Source organism: Nomascus leucogenys, chromosome 7b (genome assembly GCF_006542625.1).
Source record: "Nomascus leucogenys isolate Asia chromosome 7b, Asia_NLE_v1, whole genome shotgun sequence".
In the NCBI taxonomy this organism is placed as follows: Eukaryota; Metazoa; Chordata; class Mammalia; order Primates; family Hylobatidae; genus Nomascus; species Nomascus leucogenys.
In genome coordinates this window covers 48,461,099-48,482,134 of record NC_044387.1, presented here as the reverse complement: position 1 = coordinate 48,482,134, position 21,036 = coordinate 48,461,099, and the positions used below count along the sequence as shown (strand labels likewise).

The 21,036-nt window shown below is 51.5% G+C and overlaps 1 protein-coding gene across 1 annotated transcript; it reads right to left on the bottom strand.

Annotated features, from left to right (window-relative positions):
- Window positions 1–5,734: 5,734 nt before the first annotated feature.
- LRRC74B (leucine rich repeat containing 74B) lies at window positions 5,735–20,715 on the bottom strand. The gene is made up of 9 exons (XM_012508103.2): window positions 20,487–20,715; window positions 19,078–19,220; window positions 18,560–18,692; window positions 17,412–17,618; window positions 14,315–14,424; window positions 13,201–13,316; window positions 11,649–11,727; window positions 9,638–9,733; window positions 5,735–6,486 (listed from the first exon to the last, which is right to left on the bottom strand). The coding sequence occupies exons 1-9, from the start codon at window positions 20,623–20,625 to the stop codon at window positions 6,331–6,333; spliced, it is 1,179 nt and encodes a 392-aa protein (XP_012363557.2). The 5' UTR covers window positions 20,626–20,715; the 3' UTR covers window positions 5,735–6,330.
- Window positions 20,716–21,036: the final 321 nt, after the last annotated feature.

Sequence of the window (21,036 nt, the reverse complement as noted above, 5' to 3'; positions counted from 1 at the left end):
ACACTCATGCTGTGAACCAGAACATAAATGTGAACCCATTCATTTCAAGACAATTTGAAACTCTACGGCATGCAAAATATTCTGTGGTGACAGAAAAAAAAAAGGGAATGAGAACAAAGTGTGTCTGCCTATCAGGGTTAAACCTATAAGGAAGAAGCTCTTAAAAGGGGAGAATAACAAACTAAAATAGAAGGGAGAAGGTAAATAGAAGAGAGAAGGCTGAGTGAGGTGGCTGACCCCTGTAATCCCAGCCCTTTGGAAAGCCAAGGTGGGAGAATTGCTGGAGCCCAGGAGTTCAAAGCTACAGTGAGCTGTGATTGTCCCACTGCATTCCAGCCTGAGTGACAGAGCTCTTAAAAAAAAAAAAAAAAAGTTTATTATTGCCACATTTAAGACGTTCAGCCCTGGAGCGGAGATTCAAGTTGCTTTAAATATACACTCTTAATTAGCAGCAGTTACAAAATGCTGTTTTTATGTTATTTTATTTAATTTTTTATATATATATATATATATATATATATATATATATTTTTTTTTTTTTTTTTTTTTTGAGATGGAGTCTCGCTCTGTCACCCAGGCTGGAGTGCAGTGGCAGGATCTCGGCTGATTGCAACCTCTGCCTCCCGGGTTCAAGCAATTCTCCTGCCTCAGGCTCCTGAGTAGCTGGGAAAGGCACGTGCCACCATGCCTGGCTAATTTTTATATTTTTAGTAGAGACAAGGTTTCACCATGTTGGTCAGGCTGGTCTCGAGCTCCTGACCTCGTGATCCACCCGCCTCGGCCCCCAAAGTGTTGGGATTATAGGCGTGAGCCACCATGCCCAGCCTATTTTGTTATTTTTTGAGACAAGGCCTCACTCTGTTGCCCAGGCTGGAGTGCAGTAGTAAGATCATAGCTCACTGCAGCCCTGAACCTCCTCAGGCTCAGGTGATCCTCCCACCTCAGCCTCCCGAATAGCTGGGACTACAGGCATGTGCCACCATGCCCAGCTAATTTTTTTGTATTTTTTGTAGATACAGGGTTTCACCATGTTGTCAGGGTTGGTCTCAAACCCCTGGCTGAGGCGACCTGCCTGCTTCAGCCTCCCAAAGTGCTGGGATTACAGGTGTGAACCACTGCACCTGGCCAGAGATACTGTTTTTAAGACAAAAGAAGAAGCAGTTCCTAAGTGGTTTACCAAGAATTGCTCTTTTTTAAAAAATTGAGATGGGTCTCACTGAGGCTGGTCTTCAATTCCTGGCCTCAAACAATCCTATCACTTCAGCTTCCCTGGCCACAAGAATTTGTGTTAAAACAACATAAGCTATTGGTTGTCTATACATTATTCTTTGTATCATAAATTCTACAAACAAGAAGATAATGGGTTAAGCTAGTCAGGAACAAAATGCCTTTAAAAAATTGCCCCCTGGGCATGGATACGAAATATGTTACTGAAGTCCCATATTCATTTCTTTTTCTTTTATTATAATTATTATTTTGTTTTTTGTTTTGTTTTGTTTTTCTTTTTCTTTTTCTTTTTCTTTTTTTTTTTTTTGAGACAGAGTCTTGCTCTGTCATCCAGGCTGGAGTGCGGTGGCATGATCTCGGCTCACTGCAACCTCCACCTCCTGGGCTCAAGCGATTCCCCTGCCTCAGCCTCCCAAGTAGCTGGGATTACAGGCATGCACCACTATACCTGGCTAATTTTTGTATTTTTAGAAAAGACAATGATTTACCATGTTGGCCAGGCTAGTCTCAAACTCTTGACCTCAAGTGATTCGCCCACTTCAGCCTCCCAAACAGCTGGGATTACAGGAATGAGCCACTGCACCCAGCATATTATTATTACTTTGAGACAGGGTCTCGCTGTGTACCCAGGCTGGAATGCACTGGTATGGTCATAGCTCACTGCAGCCTCAACCTCCTGACTTGGGACCACAGGTGTGTGCCACCATGCCCAGCTTTTTTTTTTTTTTTTAAGTTTTTGAGGAGACAAGGATCTCCTGATGTTGCCCAGGCTGGTCTCAAAACTCCTGGACTAAAGTGATCCTCCCACCTTGGACTCACCTTGGCCTCCTGAGACTACAGGCGTGAGCCACCATGCCCTTCCTGAAGTCCCATATTTATGTCTCCAGGCCTGATAAATTCTGCATACCTCACATAGCTCAAAGTGCTCTGAGCTATTTTTATTTTTCTCACTAAAGAAGAAAGAGGAGACATATCCCTGCTCAGGAAAGTGCCAAGCTGGGACTCAATACTCATTTTGAAGGACTTTGGAACAATTATTTGATTCTTCCCTTTTTTTCTTTTTTAGACAGGATCTCACTATGTTGCTCAGGCTGGGCTCAAATTCCCAGGCTCAAATGATCCTCCTGCCTCAGCATCCCTTGTAGGCTGGGCCTACAGGCAAACATGCATCGCCATGTGCAGTTTGATCCTTCCATTCTTTTTTTTTTTTTTTTGAGACAGGTTCTCACTCTGTCAACCAGGCTGGAGTGCAGTGGTGCAATCATGGCTCACTGCAGCTTCAAACTCCCAGGTTCGAGTGATCCTCCCACCTCAGCACCCCAGGTAGTTGGAACGACAGGCACATGCCACCATGCCCAGCTAATTTTTAAACGTTTTTTATAGAAAACGGGGGTCTCACTATGCTGCCCAGGCTGGTCTGGAACTCCTGGCTTCAAGTGATCCTCCCATCTTGGCCTCCCAAATTTCTGGGATTACAAGCATGTGCCAGTGTGCTGAGCCTGATTCTTCCTTTTTTTTTTTTTTTTTTTTTTTGAGACCAGGTCTTGCTCTGTCACCCAGACTGGAGTGCAGTGGCATGAGCTCGGCTCACTGCAACCTCCGCCTTCTGTGTTCAAGCAACTCTCCTGCCTAGCCTCCTGAGTGGTTGGGATTATAGGTGCCCCCCAACACACCTGGCTAATTTTTGTATTTTTAGTAGAGATGGGGTTTCACCATGTTGGCCAGACTGGTCTTAAACTCCTGACCTCAAGTGATCTGCCCACCTCAGCCTCCCAAAGTGCTGGGATTACAGGTGTGAGTCACCATGCCCACCCTGATTCATTCATTCTTAAAAGATAGTCTTTACTTTCTTGAATATCCACTGTGTATTCACTTCTGGGAAGAGTACAGGAGAAGACATGCAGGCTTACCCCCAGCTCATCACTGGAATGCAGCACCCCATTCTGGCATCTCCCTAGAGGGTGGTCAAGCAGACCCTCAACTTTCCCTCCTGAGAAGAGAGCAGAGAAGAGAGAAGCAGCTCCCCCAGTGGAACAGAACACATGAGGTCCAGGAGCTGGGCCTTTTCTGTGGGCTTTGGGGGCCTCTGAACAGTGCGATCAGGTCTGCCCTTAGAAGGATGCTTTGGCGCAAGAAGGAGGGGCAGGCAGGGAGTTCTGCAGAGGGCCAGGGAAACCAGAGGAGGCCACTGCCCCCACTGCCCCTTCTCCCCAGGAGGGTGAATCCTTCTGTATTGGTCAGCTCCAGGTGCCATAAAAAAATACCATTGACTGAGCGGCTTAAACAACAGACATTTATTTTCTCACAGTTCTGGAGGCTAAAAGTCCCAGAAGCCTCTCTTCCTGGCTTGCACGCAGCCACCTTCTCACCACGTCCTCCCACAGGGTGGGGGGAGGTAGCACCCAAGCTCTCTGCTCTCTTATAAGGACAGTAATCCTATTGGATCAAGGCCCACCCTTATGCCCTCACTTAACCTTCACCATCTTCTTATAGACCCTGGCCCCAAATACAATCACATTGGGAACTAGAGCTTCAGCGTCTAATATTGAGGGGGACACCATTCAGTCCACAGACCCCTCCTTCCTCAGGGCTCCAGCCACATCGTGCACAGAGCTCAGCTGTAGCCCGCATCACACGGTGCTCTTCAGTAGAGGCATGCATTGCTCAATGACTAGGATACGTTCTCAGAAATGCATCATCAGGCGATTTCGTTGACGTGAGAACATCATAGAGTGTGCTTAGACCAGCCTAGATGGTGCAGCCCACTGCACACCTAGGCCATATGGTACAGCATATTGCCCCTTGGCTACCGACCTGTACAGTAAGGATTTGCATATCTAAACACAGAAAAGCTATGGGGAAAATACGGTATTATAATCTTTTTTTTTTTTTTTTTGAGACAGAGTCTCGCTCTGTCGCTCAGGCTGGAGTGCAGTGGCACAATCTTGGCTCACTGCAAGCTCCGCCTCCTGGGTTCACGCCATTCTCCTACCTCAGCCTCCCACGTAGCTGGGGCTACAGGCGCCCACCACCACACCTGGCTAATTTTGTTTTTGTATTTTTAGTACAGATGGGTTTTCACCGTGTTAGCCAAGATGGTCTCAATCTCCTGACCGTGTGATCCGCCCGCCTCAGCCTCCCAAAATGCTGGGGGATTACAGGCGTGAGCCACCAGGCCCGGCCATATTTATACTTTTTTAATACCACTAGGCTCAACCCATATGATACTTTTTGCAACAGCTTTCTTGAGATGCAATTCACGTACCACACAAATCACCCATTTAAAATGTAAAATTGAGTGGTTTTTAGCATATTCATAGAGTTGCACATCACCACAATCAATTTTAGAACATTTTTATCACCCCCCCAAAGAAATCCACATCCTTTAGCTGTCAACCTCCGATCCCTCTATTTCTCTACGCCTAGGCAATTTATAATCTACTTTCTGTCTGTATAGATTTGTGTACTCTGGATGTTTCATAAAAATGCAATCATGCAACATGTGAGCTTGTGACTGGCTTCTTTCACTTAGCATCACGTTTTCTAGTTTCATCTGTTTTTAGCATGTTTCACTACTTTTTCTTCTTTTCGAAACAGTTTTATTGAGATGTCATTCACATACCATACTGTTCATTCATTTAAAGTATATATAATTCAATTGCCTTTAGAATATGCACAGTTATGTAGCCATCACCACAATACATTTTAGAACATTGTTATCACCTCAAATTCCTTTTTATTGCCAAATAATATTCCACTGTATGGATATACCACATTGTATTTATCCACTGGTGGGCATTTTCACTCTTAGAATATTATAAATAATGTTGCTATGGATATTCGTGCACAAGTTCTTGTGGGGACATATGTTTTCATTTCTTTTAAGTATATACCTAGGAATGCAATTAATGGGTTATATGGTAATTCTATGATTAAGCTTTTGAGGAACTGTCAGATAAGCCATGTGATTGATTGATTGATTTTTAAAGACAGGGTCTTATTGTATTGCCCCAGCTGGTCTCCCAGCTCCTGAACTCAAGCAATCCTCCTACCTCAGCCTCTGAATGGCTGGGACTACAGGCACGTGCCACTGCGCCCAGCTGCCATGTGATTTTTTTCTTCCCAATTTTCTCACTTAACATTAATCATGTGTATTTTCATGAATTGTTAACCGTTCTTTGAGCATGTGGCTTTTAACATTCGCAGAGTGCCAAATTTTAGTTGGCCAATCCCCTGTTGTTGGGGACACTTCCAGTTTTCATTATGATAAACAGCATTTCCATGGGCATTTTTTTTTTTTGAGACAGAGTTTTGCTCTTGTTGCCCAGGCTAGAGTGCAATGGTGAGAACTGCAACCTCTGCCTCCAGGATTCAAGTGATTCTCCTGCCTCAGCCTCCTGAGTAGGGGGGATTACAGGTGTGTGCCATCACGCCTGGCTAAATTTGTATTTTTAGTAGAGCTGGCGTTTCACCATGTTGGTCAGGCTGGTCTCGAACTCCGGACCTCAAGTGATCCACCCACCTCAGCCTCCAAAAGGGCTGGGATTACAGGTGTGAGCCACCGCACCCGGCCCCATGAGCATCTTTAGGCATCAATCTTTTATGCATCTCTGGTTATTTCTCTAGAGCACATTAGTCAAATGATTGTATCAAAGGGCACAGGCAGTTTTGAGGCTCTCAGTGCATGATGATAAATTGCCTTCCAAAAAGGCTGTGCCTGTTTGTACTCTCAAAAGTAGAGTGTGCACCCCCCCTTATATTTTAATAGTTTCCTGAGGTCACCAGAACATGAACATGGGGAGGGCAGGGACTTGCTTGGGCATCTTGGATACCATGCCCAGCTCAATGTGCAGTACTTAGTAGGGGTTTGTGTGACAGGAATGAGTGAGAGCACATGAAGGCCCAGATGAGTGCAGGGTCCGTGGGGCACAGAGGAGGGTACAGGTGTGTGGGCACCATGAAGGCCAGCTCCATAGGACTTAGCACACGGCTGACGTGGGGACTCGGTGCAGACACAAGTGGTAACAAGGCCTCGTGAGTCAAGAGCTCCTCACCCTGGAGGTCAAAGCAGCTGACTGGAGATGAGGAAGCCACACTCCGAGGTCACTTAGGGACAGACGCTGGCAGGACTGATCTGAAGACTGGCAGCAACTCCTTTTTATACTCCACTCTGCAAGCGCCAGTCTTTATACAGAGTTCTGGAAGAATTCCCTTCACTGAGCTAGCAAGGCCATCAAACTCTGCATTCACCTGGATATCCTGAGGAGACACCCATTACAAGGATGAACTTTGTTACTATCTGAGAACTTGACCATTTTTCACTCACACATGCAAGGTCTCAGAGAAGCTCCTTCCAGCGGCTTCTCTCCTGTGGATGACAATCTCATACCCACAAACTAGTAAGATCCAGTAGAGAACGGGACAATGGGGGATGTTTAGAGGCCTGCTGTATTTATTTATGTATAAATGGGATCGTACTCTGTCACCAGGCTGGAGTGCAGTGGCTCAATCATAGCTTGCTTCATCCCTGAGCTCCTGGACTCAAGCTATCTATCCTCTCGCTTAAGCCTCCAGAATAGCAGAGACTACAGGTGCCCACCACCACGCCCGGCTATGCTGTATTTCCAGATCTGGGGGCTGGTTACATAGACACCAATGCTGTTTGTGAAAATTCTCCAAGCTCTATGCTTAATCTTTGTGCATTTTTCAGCATAAATGTTGTTCCTCAATTAAAAACTAAAAACCAAGGGGTTGTGAAGAACAGAACCGGCACTGATTGAGTCTTTCTCTGTGCAAGGCCTTTCCCTTAGGTCTGTCATCTCAGCTTATGTTCATGATGGCCTTGCGGGGTAGGCGTTAGCCCCGTTTCACAAACACACAAGTCAGGGAAAGATTTTCCTTGAACTATAAGTCTTCAAAACTATTTCCCTCAAAGCTCAGAATAAAATCTGGGCTAGTCAGATTATACTAGTGATAACAGATAACAACAGTTAAGGAATAGAAAATAGAATATTCGATTCAGGCTAATTGTTTTTCTTTGTTTTTTTTGTTTTTTGGGATGGAGTCTCACTGTGTCACCCAGGCTGGAGTGGAGCGGCACGGTCTCGGCCCACTGCAACCTCCGCTTTCTGGTTCAAGCAATTCTCCTGCCTCAGCCTCCCGAGTAGCTGAGGTTACAGGTGGGCACCACCACATCCAGCTAATTTTTTTTCTTTCTTTTACAACACAGAGTTTCACTCTTGTTGCTCAGGCTGGAGTACAATGGTGTGATCTCGGCTCACTGTAGCCTCTGCCTCTGGATTCTCCTGGAGGTGATTCTCCTGCCTCAGCCTCCCAAGTAGCTGGGATTACAGGTGCATACCACTACACCTGGCTAATTTTTGTATTTTTAGTAGAGACAGGGTTTCACCATGTTGGCCAGGCTGATCTTGGACTCCTGACCTCAGGTGATCTGCCTGCCTCGGCCTCCCAAAGTTCTGGGATTACAGGCGTGAGCCACCAACTCTGGCCAAATTTTTGTATTATTAGTAAAGACAGATTTTGCCATGTTGGCCAGGGTGGTCTCGAACTCCTGACCTCAGGTGATCCACCTGCCTTGGCATCCCGAGGTCCTGGGATTATAGTCGTGAACCATCATGCCCATCCCAGGCTAGTTATTGATTGTTTATGATTCTTTGACTCAGAATCTTGTCCAGGATCGCACATTGAAAGACACAGGATTTGGTCCCAAGCCTGAACTGATTCCAAAGCCCATGGCATTCCCACGAGACTAGGGGCTTCTGATAATGACCATACATTGTGACAAGTAAGTGTATATTCGGGCAGGATAATGCCATATGACATTCTATTTCTTTTAGAATGACAGATCCAGTGCTGCAGGAATTCTCAGAGCAGCAGGCAGATGGTTAAGGCAAGAACAGGCCGTTAGAAGGAAACGGTAAGGACGTTTGACATCGGTTGTCCCAAATCTGAAGAATTGAAAATACACACACACATTTCTAGAAAGGCTTTGACTCAAGTCTGGGTTGAAACAAATCAGGGTTAGAATCAGCACTGATTTGTAACTCAATTTTTTTGTTTCCTTCCCTTTTTTTTTTTTGAGACAGAGTCTGGCCCTGTTCCCCAGGCTGGAGTGCAGTGGCACAATCATAGCTCACTGAAGCCACAAACTCCTGGGATCAGGTGATCCTCCTGCTTCAGTCTTCTGAGCACCCGAAACTACACGTATGTGCCACATGCCTGACTAATTTTTTAAAAAGCTTTTTGTAGAGATGGGGATCTTGCTGTGTTGCCCAGGATGGTCTTGAACTCTAGGCTTCAAGGGATCCTCCCACCTCAGCCTCCCAACGTGCTGAGATTATAGGTGTAAGCCACCTCACCTGGCACTTTTTCTACATTAAAAAATCAAAATTTGCCAGGCGCAATGGATCATGCCTGTAATCCCAGCACTTGGAGGGCCGAGGTGAGTGGATCACCTGAGGTCAGGAGTTCAAGACCAGCCTGGCCAACCTGGTGAAACCCCATCTCTACTAAAAAAAAAATACCAAAAAGAAAAAGAAAAAATCAGCCGGGCGTGGTGGCACACACCTGTAATCCCGGCTACTCAGGAGGCTGAGGCAGAAGAATTGCCTGAACCTGGGAGCCGGAAGTTGCAGAGACCGAGATAGCACCACTGCACTCCAGCCTGGGTGACAGAGTGAGACTCTGTCTCAAAAAAAAAAAAATCAAAATTCACCCAAGACATGAGAGACCATGGCACAGGATCACTTGAGGTCAGAAGTTTGAAACCAGCCTGGGCAACATAGCAAGCCCCTATCTCTAAAAAATGTAGCCGGGTATGGTGACCTGTACCTGTACTTCCAGCTACTTGGGGAGCTTAGACAGGAGGACCACTTGAGCTAAGGAATTTGAGACTGCAGTGAGCTACGATCACACCACTGCACTGCAACTGGGTGATAGAGTGAGACCCTGACTCAAAAAAAAGTGGCAAAGTTGAATGAAAAGGGATCCTAATCTCTCTCACAGCCACTCAAGTGGACCTTCCAGCACCACAGTCCACCTGCAGACAGTCAGGGGAGGGGCAGAGGGCAGCCTTGCAGGTGCTGCGCCTGCAGATCTAAACCTCAGTGGATAGGGAGCATCGTGCCCAGACCTCCACTTATCCTCTCTCAGCCAATAAAGAACCCAGGCAGGGGCCCCAGGCAAGATCTCGTGGAACCACCAGTCCAGAGGGGGCAGAGCCGAGTGGTCCCGTGCCTGCACTCAAGTCCCATTGCAACACTGCTTCTGCCATGCCATGTATCTGCGCAGGGCTCTTGATTTCTCTAACCCTCACTTTCTTCTTCTAAAATTATGATATCTCACAGGGCTGCTGGGAGGATCAGAAACGAGGTTTATAAAATGCTCTTACTGAGAAATCCAGTAGTTCCAGGGCAGAGGCTGGATTGTCCTGGACAGACTTGAGGAGACCAAAGCAGCCTTCACTTCGGATGGGATTCCTGGACACCTGAGAAACACGCACACAAAGCTGTGAGAAGCCAGGTCCGGGAAGGCCAGAGAGCAACGTGAAGGGGAAGGAGGGGCTCCTCATCTCCGAGGACACAGCCACTATGGCCATACTGTCTCAGCTCAGAAGGTGTCTCCATCAGACAGTCAGACAGAATGCTCTGGTGAGGCTGCTGGGCTAGGGAAGAGAGGAAGGGAGAGGCCTCTGACTGATATAGACACACAAGACACACCCTTGCCTTTAAGAACTTGCCTGCTGGGGAGAGGGGAGGGAAAGGAAGCATCAGGAAATGTGGTGTGATCAGCGCAGTGAGTGAGTGTGCACCAGCTCCCCTGGGAGGGAAAGGCTGGGAGAGGATGTGTATCTGGGCAGGGCTCAGCTGAGCTTCCCAGGTGAGGTGGCCGGAGCTGGACACTTCAGAAAGAACAGCAGAGGAACAAAGGCAGGGGTGAAAAATAGTACCGTGTGTGTGTGTGTGTGTGTGTGTGTGCGTGTACTCCAAGCTTGGGGTGAGAGCACTGAACTTGGAAGAGAGGGACTGGCAGAGCCCAGATCCCCCATGACATGCTACGTTACTTTTTTTTTTTTTGAGACAGAGTCTTGCTCTGTCATCCAGACTGGAGTGCAGTGGTGAGATCTCAGCTCACTGCAACCTTCACCTCCTGGGTTCAAAGGATCGTCCTGCCTCAGCCTCCAGAGTAGCTGGGATTATAGGTGTGCATCACCATGTCTGGCTCATTTTTTTGTTTTCAGTAGAGACAGGGTTTCACCATGTTGGTCAGTCTGGGCTCAAACTCCTGACCTCAAGCAATCTGCCTGCCTCAGCCTCCCGAAGTGCTGGGATTATTGGCGTGAGCCACCACACCTAGGTCCGCACAACATGATGCACTCGAAGCTTGGGTTTATCCAGAGGGGATAAAACTCCAACAGTTTTAAAGCAGGGCATGTTTCTGGTCCTGGGTAGCAGCTGGGAAGAAAGAACTGCAGCCAGGAATCCTGCAAGTACACAGAAGCTAAGAGGGGAAGTCAGAAGAGGGAGGAGTCAGCAAGGTGAGCCCCTGCAGAAGGTGGGAAGGAGGGTGTGGAAAAGGGAGGGGCAGACAGGCTCTGGGTCCCAGCTGGTGACTTGGGAAGAAGGAAGAAGGAGCCCCCCACCAGGAGATGGCCCTTAGAGGGGGGTATGCGTTCAGGTTGGACTCTCACATTCCCATGTGACTTTGGGACATTTAGAGGACTGTCTATGAAGTGACTCGAAAAGCGGGTCTATGCTTCAGAGAGGTCCAGGTTCCTGTGAGGCAGGGAGCAGGGGAGGAGATCTACGGGAGAAGCCCAGGGAAGGCTAGGGTGGGGAGCTGAGGGCCAACAGAGCTGGGTGTCTGTACCCAGCTGGCAATAATCTCCCCCAGCACGTACCTGCTGTGGGCACAGTGGTCCCCTGGGGACCTGCTCCCCGCTTGCCTCCCTCCTGTGTCTGTCTTCTGCTCTCTGTCCTGCTCAGCACTCCCTCCCCACCTGCAAACCCAGGGGAAGGAACCCCAGCTGGGAACACCAGGCGTCAGGTTGGCCTGAGCAGTGGCCAACAGAACACCTGGGTGGGACCTGGGTCCCAGCAAGGCAAGAGGAAAGGCAAGGGAGAAGATGAGGGAGACACAAGGGGTGCCCAGCCACCTTCAGCAGAGCAGCACCCCAGCCCACAGAGGAGGAAAGGCAGCAGGAAGATGTGGGAGAGAGGCTGGGAGGGATGAAGGGGAGAAGAGGAGGGCCAGGCCCCAGATGCAGGGTGAGTGGCAAGGGAGCGAGCAAGTCTGTGTGCACCTGCCTGCTGCCCCTGGGTGGGGGCTGCTGGGGAGGGATCTGTGTGGACTGTTACAGGGCAGGTCTATGCTGGGGTCTCAGTCATCAGGCTAGCACTCACTACGAGAATCCTCAGCGTCTGGTTGACCCGGAGGCCCAGGCCCAGGCTCAGGGCTCCCATCGCAGAGATGCGGTTGTTGCTGCAACAAAGACAACAGGCACATGCATTGTGCAACCTTCCAAGCAGCGGGGCAGAACCCACTTCCCCAGGGTGCCCACTGGAGCTGCCATTGCAGCCACCAGGTTGGGTCTCTCGTTCCAGCCGTCCACTCACACCCCAGGAACCCTGGACAGGTCAACAGGTAAACGGTGGAGATGACACCGTTCAGAGGAATCACACAGCAAACACGCCTAAAGCGTCCCTGTCCTGGTGGACACCAGCTGCCGCTCCTCTGAGCTCTGCAAGTGCTCCCACGTATTCTGCCCCAGCTGACACCTCATGCCTATCACCACAACAACGCCTGTTCCAGAAAATCACCTAGCTTATGTTCAAGGCTTCTCCTCCTCCCGCTGTTCCCAAACTCCAGGCCTCAAGCACCGACCGCCCTGGACCACTTTGTCTCCGGAGCCAGTCCCACTTCTCTTTGACTTCTCAGACCCCAGCTCTGGCTGCACCTCCATTTTCAGCCTCTGTGGCTGCCTCTAGTCTTAGCTCCTCCCATGGGGAGGAAAGGTGGGCAGGATTGAGTGGGGCCTTCTTGCCCACAGGGAGCTGCCCCTGGGGAGGGTCTCAGCCACAGCAGCCCATGACCTCCCTGTCCTCTGGCCCATGACCTCCCTGGCATCCGCCTCTTTTCTTCCCTCTGGGCTTGTGCCTCCTGGCTAGGCTGGGACACTGCCTGGCCTGGAGGAGCCCCTCACACAGGGCATGCTCCAGTAGCCACGTGCTGAGCAAAACAGGCACCGGGCCCACTTGTCAGGGTCCTGCCTTGCCCCACCCAGACTAGGCTCGTTTTACTCGCTCTGTTAACTCAGGCTGCAATGCAGCCTGAACTCCTGAATCCTAGGCTCAAGCAATCTTCCTGCCTCAGTCTCCCACGTACCAGGAATGATGGGTGTATGCCACCAGAGATGGACAATTTTTAGATTTTTCATAGAGATGGAGTCATGCTCTGTTGCCTAGCCTGATCTCAAAATCCTGTCCTTAATGGATCCTCCCGCCTCAGCCTTCCGAGGTGCTAGGATTACAGGTGTGAGCCACAGAACCTGGCCTTGGCTCGTCTTCTGCAAGGGAGGAAAGCTTGCATGGAGCACGGGCCATGCACCAGGCTCTGCCGGAGATGCTTTATACACCGTGTGCAATTCACAGCCATCCACCTGTGCTGTAGGAATCACAGGTCTCTATGTAACAATGAGGAACTCCCCATGACTGTAATTCCAGCACTTTGGGAGGCTGAGGTGGGAAGACTGCTTCAGCCCAAGAGTTCAAGGCCAGCGATGCTGTTTTAAATAAATTAATAAAATTATAAACTCTGGTGATGAGGATGACAGAGCTGCTCTGGGATTGTGGCTCAAGCCCCATCACGGGAATCCCCATCACGGGTAGACTGCGTGGTTCAGCAGCAAGATCACGGAGCCCAGGATTCCTGGGGTGTCCCCTCGGGGATGCTCACCTCATGTTGAGTTCCTCCAACACGTTGTTGGCCTTCAGAGCCTCACCCACTGCAGAGGCTCCAGGATCCCCAAAGCCATTGTATGAGATGTCTAGAACTTTAAGGAAGATGTTTGCCTAGAACACCAAAGAGTGAAGTCGTGGGACTCCATCTGACAGTGGAGCAAGCCAGGGTGCCACAGTCTCAGAGACCAGGAGCCCTGAGGTGCAAAGATAAGGGATAAAGGGCAGAAGGGGAGAGGCTCTAAGGAAGGGTCAGGAAAGTGCCATGCAGACCCCCTGGTGGCAGCAGTTTGGATGATGGTGGTCAACAGAGCCCAGTGGCCCAGAGTGCAACAGGAAAGGAGCGGTGTAGACGTGAATGGCCCTCAGAGAGACTGGAAGGGGCGTGTGCAGAGCAGCAGCAGGCCCCAGAAACACTGATCAGGCTCCACACCCACTTAATGGCTCTGGAGGGCAGGGATCCCAAGATCCAGTGAACAGCTGTTGGATGAAACCTGCCCAGGGTACTGTGATGGGGAGAAGGGTAGGTGCTCTGGCAAGACAGAGTGTGACATGCCATCTTGTGGGGCAGGACCCCAAGGTCAGCCCCTGTATCAGGGCAAGACAGCAGCTGCCATGGCCTGAGGACCCCACAGGGTATCTGGCACTGGGGACATCGCAGACGCCTTGTACCACCCTAGCACCAGCTTGAGCCACCCATTCCCAAGCCCTGTGAACCACAACATGGAAGGGAACAGGTGGGTGTTTGAGAGGCTGCACTGGCATCCAAGGGTGCAAGGTGTCATCTCAGGAAACCACCTGCATATGCCCAACAATGAGCGTGTGTCACCGGACTGCACGGATGTCCCTTCCCAGCTGGGTGTCTATGGTGTCTGGGGAAGGTGCAAGACATTCAACAGTGACCCTTCAGGAAACGATGTGACGGTGAGCACAGCGTATTGTGGTCACTAAGTGAAGCCAGGAAAATTAAAATCACCTAAAGAAACGGTCTTTAAGCTGCGCTTAAAAGATCCAAGGTTCATTTCCGAGGAGCTGCAGAGACAGGGAGGTGGCCCCTGGGAGACAGGCCCCAGCAGACAGGCTGCAGGGCCGACTAGGTGGGGGCTTCATACCTCCAGTCCCCTGGCAAATGCCACAGCTCCTGGGCCCCGGAGGTGATTCCAGCTCACGTTAAGCTCAGTGAGTCCTGTGTTTTCTGCCAGGGCTGGTCCCAGTGTCTCCCCTTCAGAAACGCCAAGAGAGACCTTCTGACTCACTCTCTTCACTCCTTCAAAAGATCACACTGATGCCCACTGCGTGCCGAGCCTCTGCTGGGCAGGAGGGTCACAGACATGAAACTAACGTGGGCCTGCCGTGCCCTTAAGGAACTCACATTTCATGGGGGAGATATAAATGCAAATGTATGGGATGTGAGCTATTCATTTAGACTGCAAAGGGGGAGGCGTGAGAATGGAGTGGTGGCCAACCTGTCTTGGGGACAGTCAGGAAAGAGGACAGAGGAGATAACTCAGGACTGAGGAATTCCCCAGGGGTGTGTGCATGCACAGTGGGGAGGAGACACAGGAAACTGCAAATGGCAGAGGCACCTGTGGAAATGCACGCAGGCTTGGAGCTGGGGCTGGGGAGGGTGAAGCCAGTGAGGTGAGGAAGGAGTAATGGGCACTTGAGAGATGCTGAGGGGCCTTGAGTGCCAAGCCAAGGGGCTTAGGCAGCACACACAAGTGGCAAGGAGTCAGGGAGGGCCTTAGGAAGTGATGAGGCTGGATTAGCATTTCAGCAAGTGGCAGGTGTCCAGGATAGACTGGGTTGGGTGGGGACAGAGGCAAGAGGCTGGGGGACCAGATGGAAGGCTGGTGCCATAGGCCCGGCAAGAGGCGACAGGGCTGGCACAGCTGTGGTAGAGAGGAGATGGGGGTGGTAGAGAAAGGAAGGTGAAAGCTAGGCAGTGGTGTGAGCCTGTGGGCCCAGCGACTCAGGAGGCTGAGGCAGAAGGATCTCTTGAGGCCAGGAGTTCAAGACCAGCCTGGGCAAAATAGCGAGACCTAGAGATGAAGGTGGAGCAACATGGCCGAACAGAACCCTCCAGCGGTCATCCCACAACCCTCACAGGAACACCAGAGTGAACATTTATTTATACACACAAGAAAGCGCCTGCAGAAGAGCCAGAAACCAGCTGCACATCAGTACCTGCTTTTAACATCATAATAGGGAAACAGGCACTAAAGAGGAAAGAAAGTATTTTTTGTTGTTGTTAAGACACGGTCTCACTCTGTTGCCTAACCCGGAGTGCAGTGGGACAATCACGGCTCACTGCAGCCTTGATATCTCGGGCTCAAGCGATTCTCCCACCTCAGCCTCCGACTACAGGCACATGCCACCACTTGGGGCTAATTTTTTTTTTTTTTTTTTTTTGAGACGGAGTCTTGCTCTGTCGCCTGGGGCTAATTTTTTTAACCATTTGTTGTCACCACTGGGGCTCCCTACGTTGCCCAGTTTGGTTTCTAACTCCTGGCCTCAAGCACTCTTCGCCCCTCAGCCTCCCGAAGTGGTGTTGGCATTACAGATAGCCACAGTGCCCTGCCAAGCCTCACTTTTTTTTTTTTTTAGACCGAGTCTCCCTCTTTCGCCCAGGCCAGACTGCGGTGGCGCTGTCTCAGCTCACTGCAAGCTCCACCTCCCGGGTTCACACCATTCTCCTGCCTCAGCCTCCCGAGTAGCTGGGACTACAGGCGCCCACCACCACACCCGGCTAATTTTTTGTATTTTTAGTAGAGACGGGGTTTCACTGTGTTAGCCAGGATGGTCTCCATCTCCTGACCTCGTGATCCACCCGCCTCAGCCTCCCAAAGTGCTGGGATTACAGGCGTAAGCCACAGCGCCCAGCCGCCTCACTTAATTTCACTGACTTCTTGCAATAATTTTCTTAGAAGGCAAACTGGTTCTCTGGCAGTTACATGCCAGGGGCAATTCTCACAGGCCAAGGCTGATGTCACCCCACTTGCTCTAAGCAGCTTGAGACAGAGGAGTGCTTCTGAAAAGCAATTCTTGGCCAGGCACGGTGGCTAACACCTCTAATCACAGCACTTTGGGAGGCTGAGGCGGGCGGATCACGAGATCAGGGGTTCGAGACCAGCCTGACCAAAACGGTGAAACCCCATCTCTATTAAAAATGCAAAAATTAGCCAGGCGTAGTCACGCGCACCTGTAATCCCAGCTACTCAGGAGGCAGAGGCAGGAGAATTGCTTGAACCTGGGAGGCGGAGGCTGCAGTGAGCAGAGATCACACCATTGCACTCCAGCCTGGGCAACAGAGTGAGACTCCGTCTCAAAAAAAAAGGACAATTCTCCTGGGGCAACCATTAAAATACAGATTCACCAGCATTCCCCTAAGAGCTTGGTTCAGCAGGTCCAGGGTCAGCATCTGCATGCCTAACCCAGGGTCCCAGGTGATCCTTACTATTATTGGACCATTTGAGGAGGGGCAGGTAGAAGTGCAAATTCCTGGCAAAGCAGATAGCTCCTGAATATGCTCAGGGGCATGAGAGTGATGAGATCAAGGAATCCCAATCACATCTGCTACCTCACTTGGAACAAAATCTGCCCCCTTTTTGCCACAGCCTACAGCCCTGCAGCCCCCTCTGTCCTCTCCACCTCACAGCCTGGCCACGCTTCCCTGGCTCCCTAGCCTAGTCACACTGCTGTCTGCCAGTCTGGGAAACAGGCCCGCATGCTCACTGTTCCTCTGCTTGAAATGCTCTCCCTCTGATCTTGCCATGGCTGACTCCTTCCCACTCTGCACATTTCAGCTTAAATGTCACCTCACAGAGGCCTCCCCAGCCACCTCTTTAAAGCAGGGGGTCCCCAGTCTTCTCTAGAAGCATAAACTTTCTTTTGCAGTGCCAATAATTACTGAGAATGATGTTGTTAACATTGTTCCTTGAGGTCAGGAACTTGGTTTTGTTCAAGGTGGATTCCTGGTGGCTAAGTCAGTGCCCAGCACATACAGCAGTGGGCAATGAGATATTTGTGGAAGGAATTAAGAGTTCCGTGTGGCTGGACTGGAAGAGGAGTGGGGCAAGGTGGGGTGTGGGGAGCATGAGCCAGAGCACATGCTCCCTGGCGATGTGCAGTGCGGTCCTGCCAACCCCCACCCACCCCTGCCCCAGGAAGCTGAGCTTTCACGGCCATGGCGCCCTGGGCAGGCGTTACCTGCTTGGTCATTCAGCTGGTTATAGCTCAGGTCCAGGGACTTCAGGTCTGTGTGCGCCAGCAGGAGTTCGGCAAGGTACTGGGCCGCCTGCTCCTCCAGGCCATTCCCTGACAGCTGCATCTTCTGCATGGCCCGGTTCACAGTGAGGGCGGCACAGAGGGCCTGGACTCCTGCCACTCCCAGCTGGTTCTCCGACAGGTCCACATCTGGGGGACAGAACCACTCCTCGGCCAGTGGGATGCAAAGCCAGGAACCCCCTCCTCCCTCTTCTGCCATCCCCCAAACCTCCAGGTCTGAGGCTGAGGAAGGGGCCCTTATAGGTGAACTGTCCCGGGGTTGCATGGTGGCTCTGGCTCCCAATGTCTGGGTCCCCTCTGCCCCTGACCTCCCCCTCCCTGTGTGTCCACCAGCTTCTGTGTCAAGCAGTTAAAACCGCCTACCTCCTGGAACTGTAGAGACTGCTGTGGTGGGGGGCAGCCACCCCATCGATGATTGTGTCTGGCAGTGATATCACCACACACTTCAGAAGCCCTCACAGCCCCATTGCCAGGATTGGCAATAATAGCCCAGGTAGCCATGCGTGGAGCACTTACATGGGTCACACACTCTTTGGATCACTTCAAGAGTGCATTTCACTTCATGCTCACCACAGCCCCACGCCCATAAGGTCTTGTGGGGGCCATTTCACAGATCAGAAACTGAAGCTCAGAGAGGTTAAGCTGCTTGCCCAGGTATCCAGCTCCCCAGTGGCAGAACTGGCATTTGGATCTGGCCCCATCAAACTCCCACATTGCCTACCTGCTTCTTACAATGCCCAACCCCCACCTCTCTGTGTGGAAGGACTCTCCCATCCTGCATTCAGGTACTGGGAGTCTCCCATGTGCTAGGTGAAGAGGGGGATGCTGGCCAGCAAGGGAGAGGAGTGATGGTGTGGGGTGGGTGAGGAAGGACTTGTATCCAGCATTGGCTGCACAGCAGAGGGTCTAACTCCACCCCACATGCCCCCTCCTGTGATGAGGCCCCTCTTCTATCCACCAGCAACACCAGCAGGCCCCAGGTGACACAGCCCAGCTTTCAGGGGTGGAGGCACATCCCTGAGGAAAGGGAGGACTCACGCCTACCCACCTGCCCCAGACCCAGCACCTACCACGGATGCTGCTGCTTTTGCTCAGGGCACCTGCCAGGGCCTCTACACCCGCCCCACAGAGCCCATTGTCTCGAAGGTCCAGCCGCTTGACGTATGGATTGGAGCTCAACGAGGAAGCCAGAGCCCGGGCGCCCTGGGACAGACAGAGCAAACACACTGGCCACTATCCTGGCTCATGCTCCAGGGCTCAGCCCACTCCACGTCCTCCAGCTGGAAAGCCCTCCCCTTCCCACCTGTTTGAAGTGACACCTGCTTCTCCTTTTAGGCTCAGTGAAGGTCTCCCCCATCCCCCAGCTCTCCCTGACCCCACAGCGGGTTAGGAGCCTGCAGGATCCACAACGCTTCACACCACCTGTCACAGCCTCAATCCCATCTGTCTCCCAGATGTGGAGGGTAGGGCATGACTGACACAGGCAGAAGCTGGGGAGTGTAGGCGACAGACTCAGGGGCACTCCCATGGCTGCTGTCTCCCGAGGCCTCTTCCTGTAAGCCTGGACCCAGTGTCTCTCCAGTGGTACCTGGGGCCCTAGGCCACGGTGCCGGAGATTCAGCTCTTGGGCGCTCCCTTGGCGCAGAAAGCAGGAGACAGGGACAACGCTATGGGCCCGGTAAGACCTCAGGTACAGCGCGTCCCTGACCAGTTCTCTAAGCCCATGGGTGCCTGGTAGGAGACGGGGACGAATGTGGACCCCTGCACAGCTACAGCCACCTGTGTCCTCCCCTGCCCTGTGTCACTGCCTGGCCTATGTTTTGCCTCTAGAAGCACTGCTTCCTGTGCTTCTTGGGACCACTGCTCCCATATGACAGATGAGGACATCAAGGCTCAGGCAACGCAAATCTTTTCCTTAAAGTCATACAGTTATGAAAAGAAAGTTGGACAACCTGGGCAACATAGCCAGACAAATTTTCTTTTTTTTTTTTTTTTCGAGACAGTCTTGCTCTGTCACCCAGGCTGGAATGCAGTGGCACCATCTCAGCTCACTGCAACCTCCGCCTCCCAGGTTCAAGCAATTCTCCCACCTCAGCCTCCCGAGTAGCTGGGATTACAGGTGCCCACCACCACACTGGGCTAATTGTTTGTATTTTCAGTAGAGACGGGGTTTCACCATGTTGGCCAGGCTGGTCTCGAACTCCTGACCTCAGGTGATCCGCCTGCCTGGGCCTCCCAAAGTGCTGTGATTACAGGCGTGAGCCACCCCACCCAGCCAAAACACTTTTATATTAGACAGACATGGTGGTCCCCTGTAGTCCCAGCTACTTAGGAGGCTGAGGCAGAAGGCTCACTACAGTGCAGAGTTCAAGGCTGCAGTGAGCTAACATCCTGCCACTGCACTGAAGCCTGGGTGACAGAGCAAGACCCTGGCTCTAATAAATAAATAATTTATTTATATATTTATTTATTAATAAATATGAGCCCAAGCAACCCAGTGTTGTTGTTTGTGGCTGGCCTGCGCTGAGCATCCCACAGCTAGTGGTGGTAGCTGATCCTGCCAGAGTCAGGCCTCTGCCTGTCTGATGCCAAATTGCATGCTGTGTCTTTTAACCTGGATTGCAGACCACAAATGTTTTGTAAACATTTTGCGGGAGAAAAAACCGAAATCGTTCTAAATTCTATACATCCATTAGCTTAGTTTTTTCCTGTGGATTGGGAAAACCCGGCTCTGATTCCATTTCAGGGCACAGGAAAACCCGCCTGATTTCAGGGTGGGACAGCTCTTGGTGCACTGTCTGGCGGGATTTTGCATTTTTACCTGATGCTTCTAGGAGCAACGAAGGGAGGGCAGGTGGCTGGAGGCGCCCCGCAGACGGGTACGTTCTCTGCTGCACAGGGGTCTCCTGCCCCCTTAGCCCCAGCCAGTGTCCCCCAACCCCTGCGGGACAAGACCCCCAAAGGGGAGGAGTCGGGCCTGCCCCCTCCCCCGAGCACCTTCCGTCTCCAGGTCGGAGTCCCAGTTGGCCTCGGGACTCTGCTCGGCCTCGGGGACCCCTGAAAGACTTCCACAGGCCGCCGTCGCCTCTTCCTCCTGCTTTTCATCCTCCCCAGACCTCTCGCAGGAACCCCTCATGGTTACGACCCTCTCGCAGTCTCAGACACTGAGTCGGAGACAGCTTGGCCCCGCACCCAGAGCAAGGCCCGGGATTGTGGGCGGAGTCTGCGGTTGCGCTGACCAACCGAATGTGCCGTCCAGCGACAGGCACCCGCCATAGCCAATAGCGACGCGCTCTCCCGCGGCGGTCGCCCCGGCAACCCGGTGTTGTCGGTTGCCGTAGAAACTGTGGCTGGCTTGTACCGAGGCTCCTCGCCCGGGCTGATAAACTGCATGCGCCACAGACCATGCACCGGATTGGGCGCCTTGCGGCGTTTATCCCCATGCCTCCCCTAGGCGGTTCCAGCCTTGCCCCCCTTTCATGGAATGGGAAACATGTCTGACTCCAGAGCTTGTGTTTTCTTCACTGAACTTGGGAACAGCTTTTCA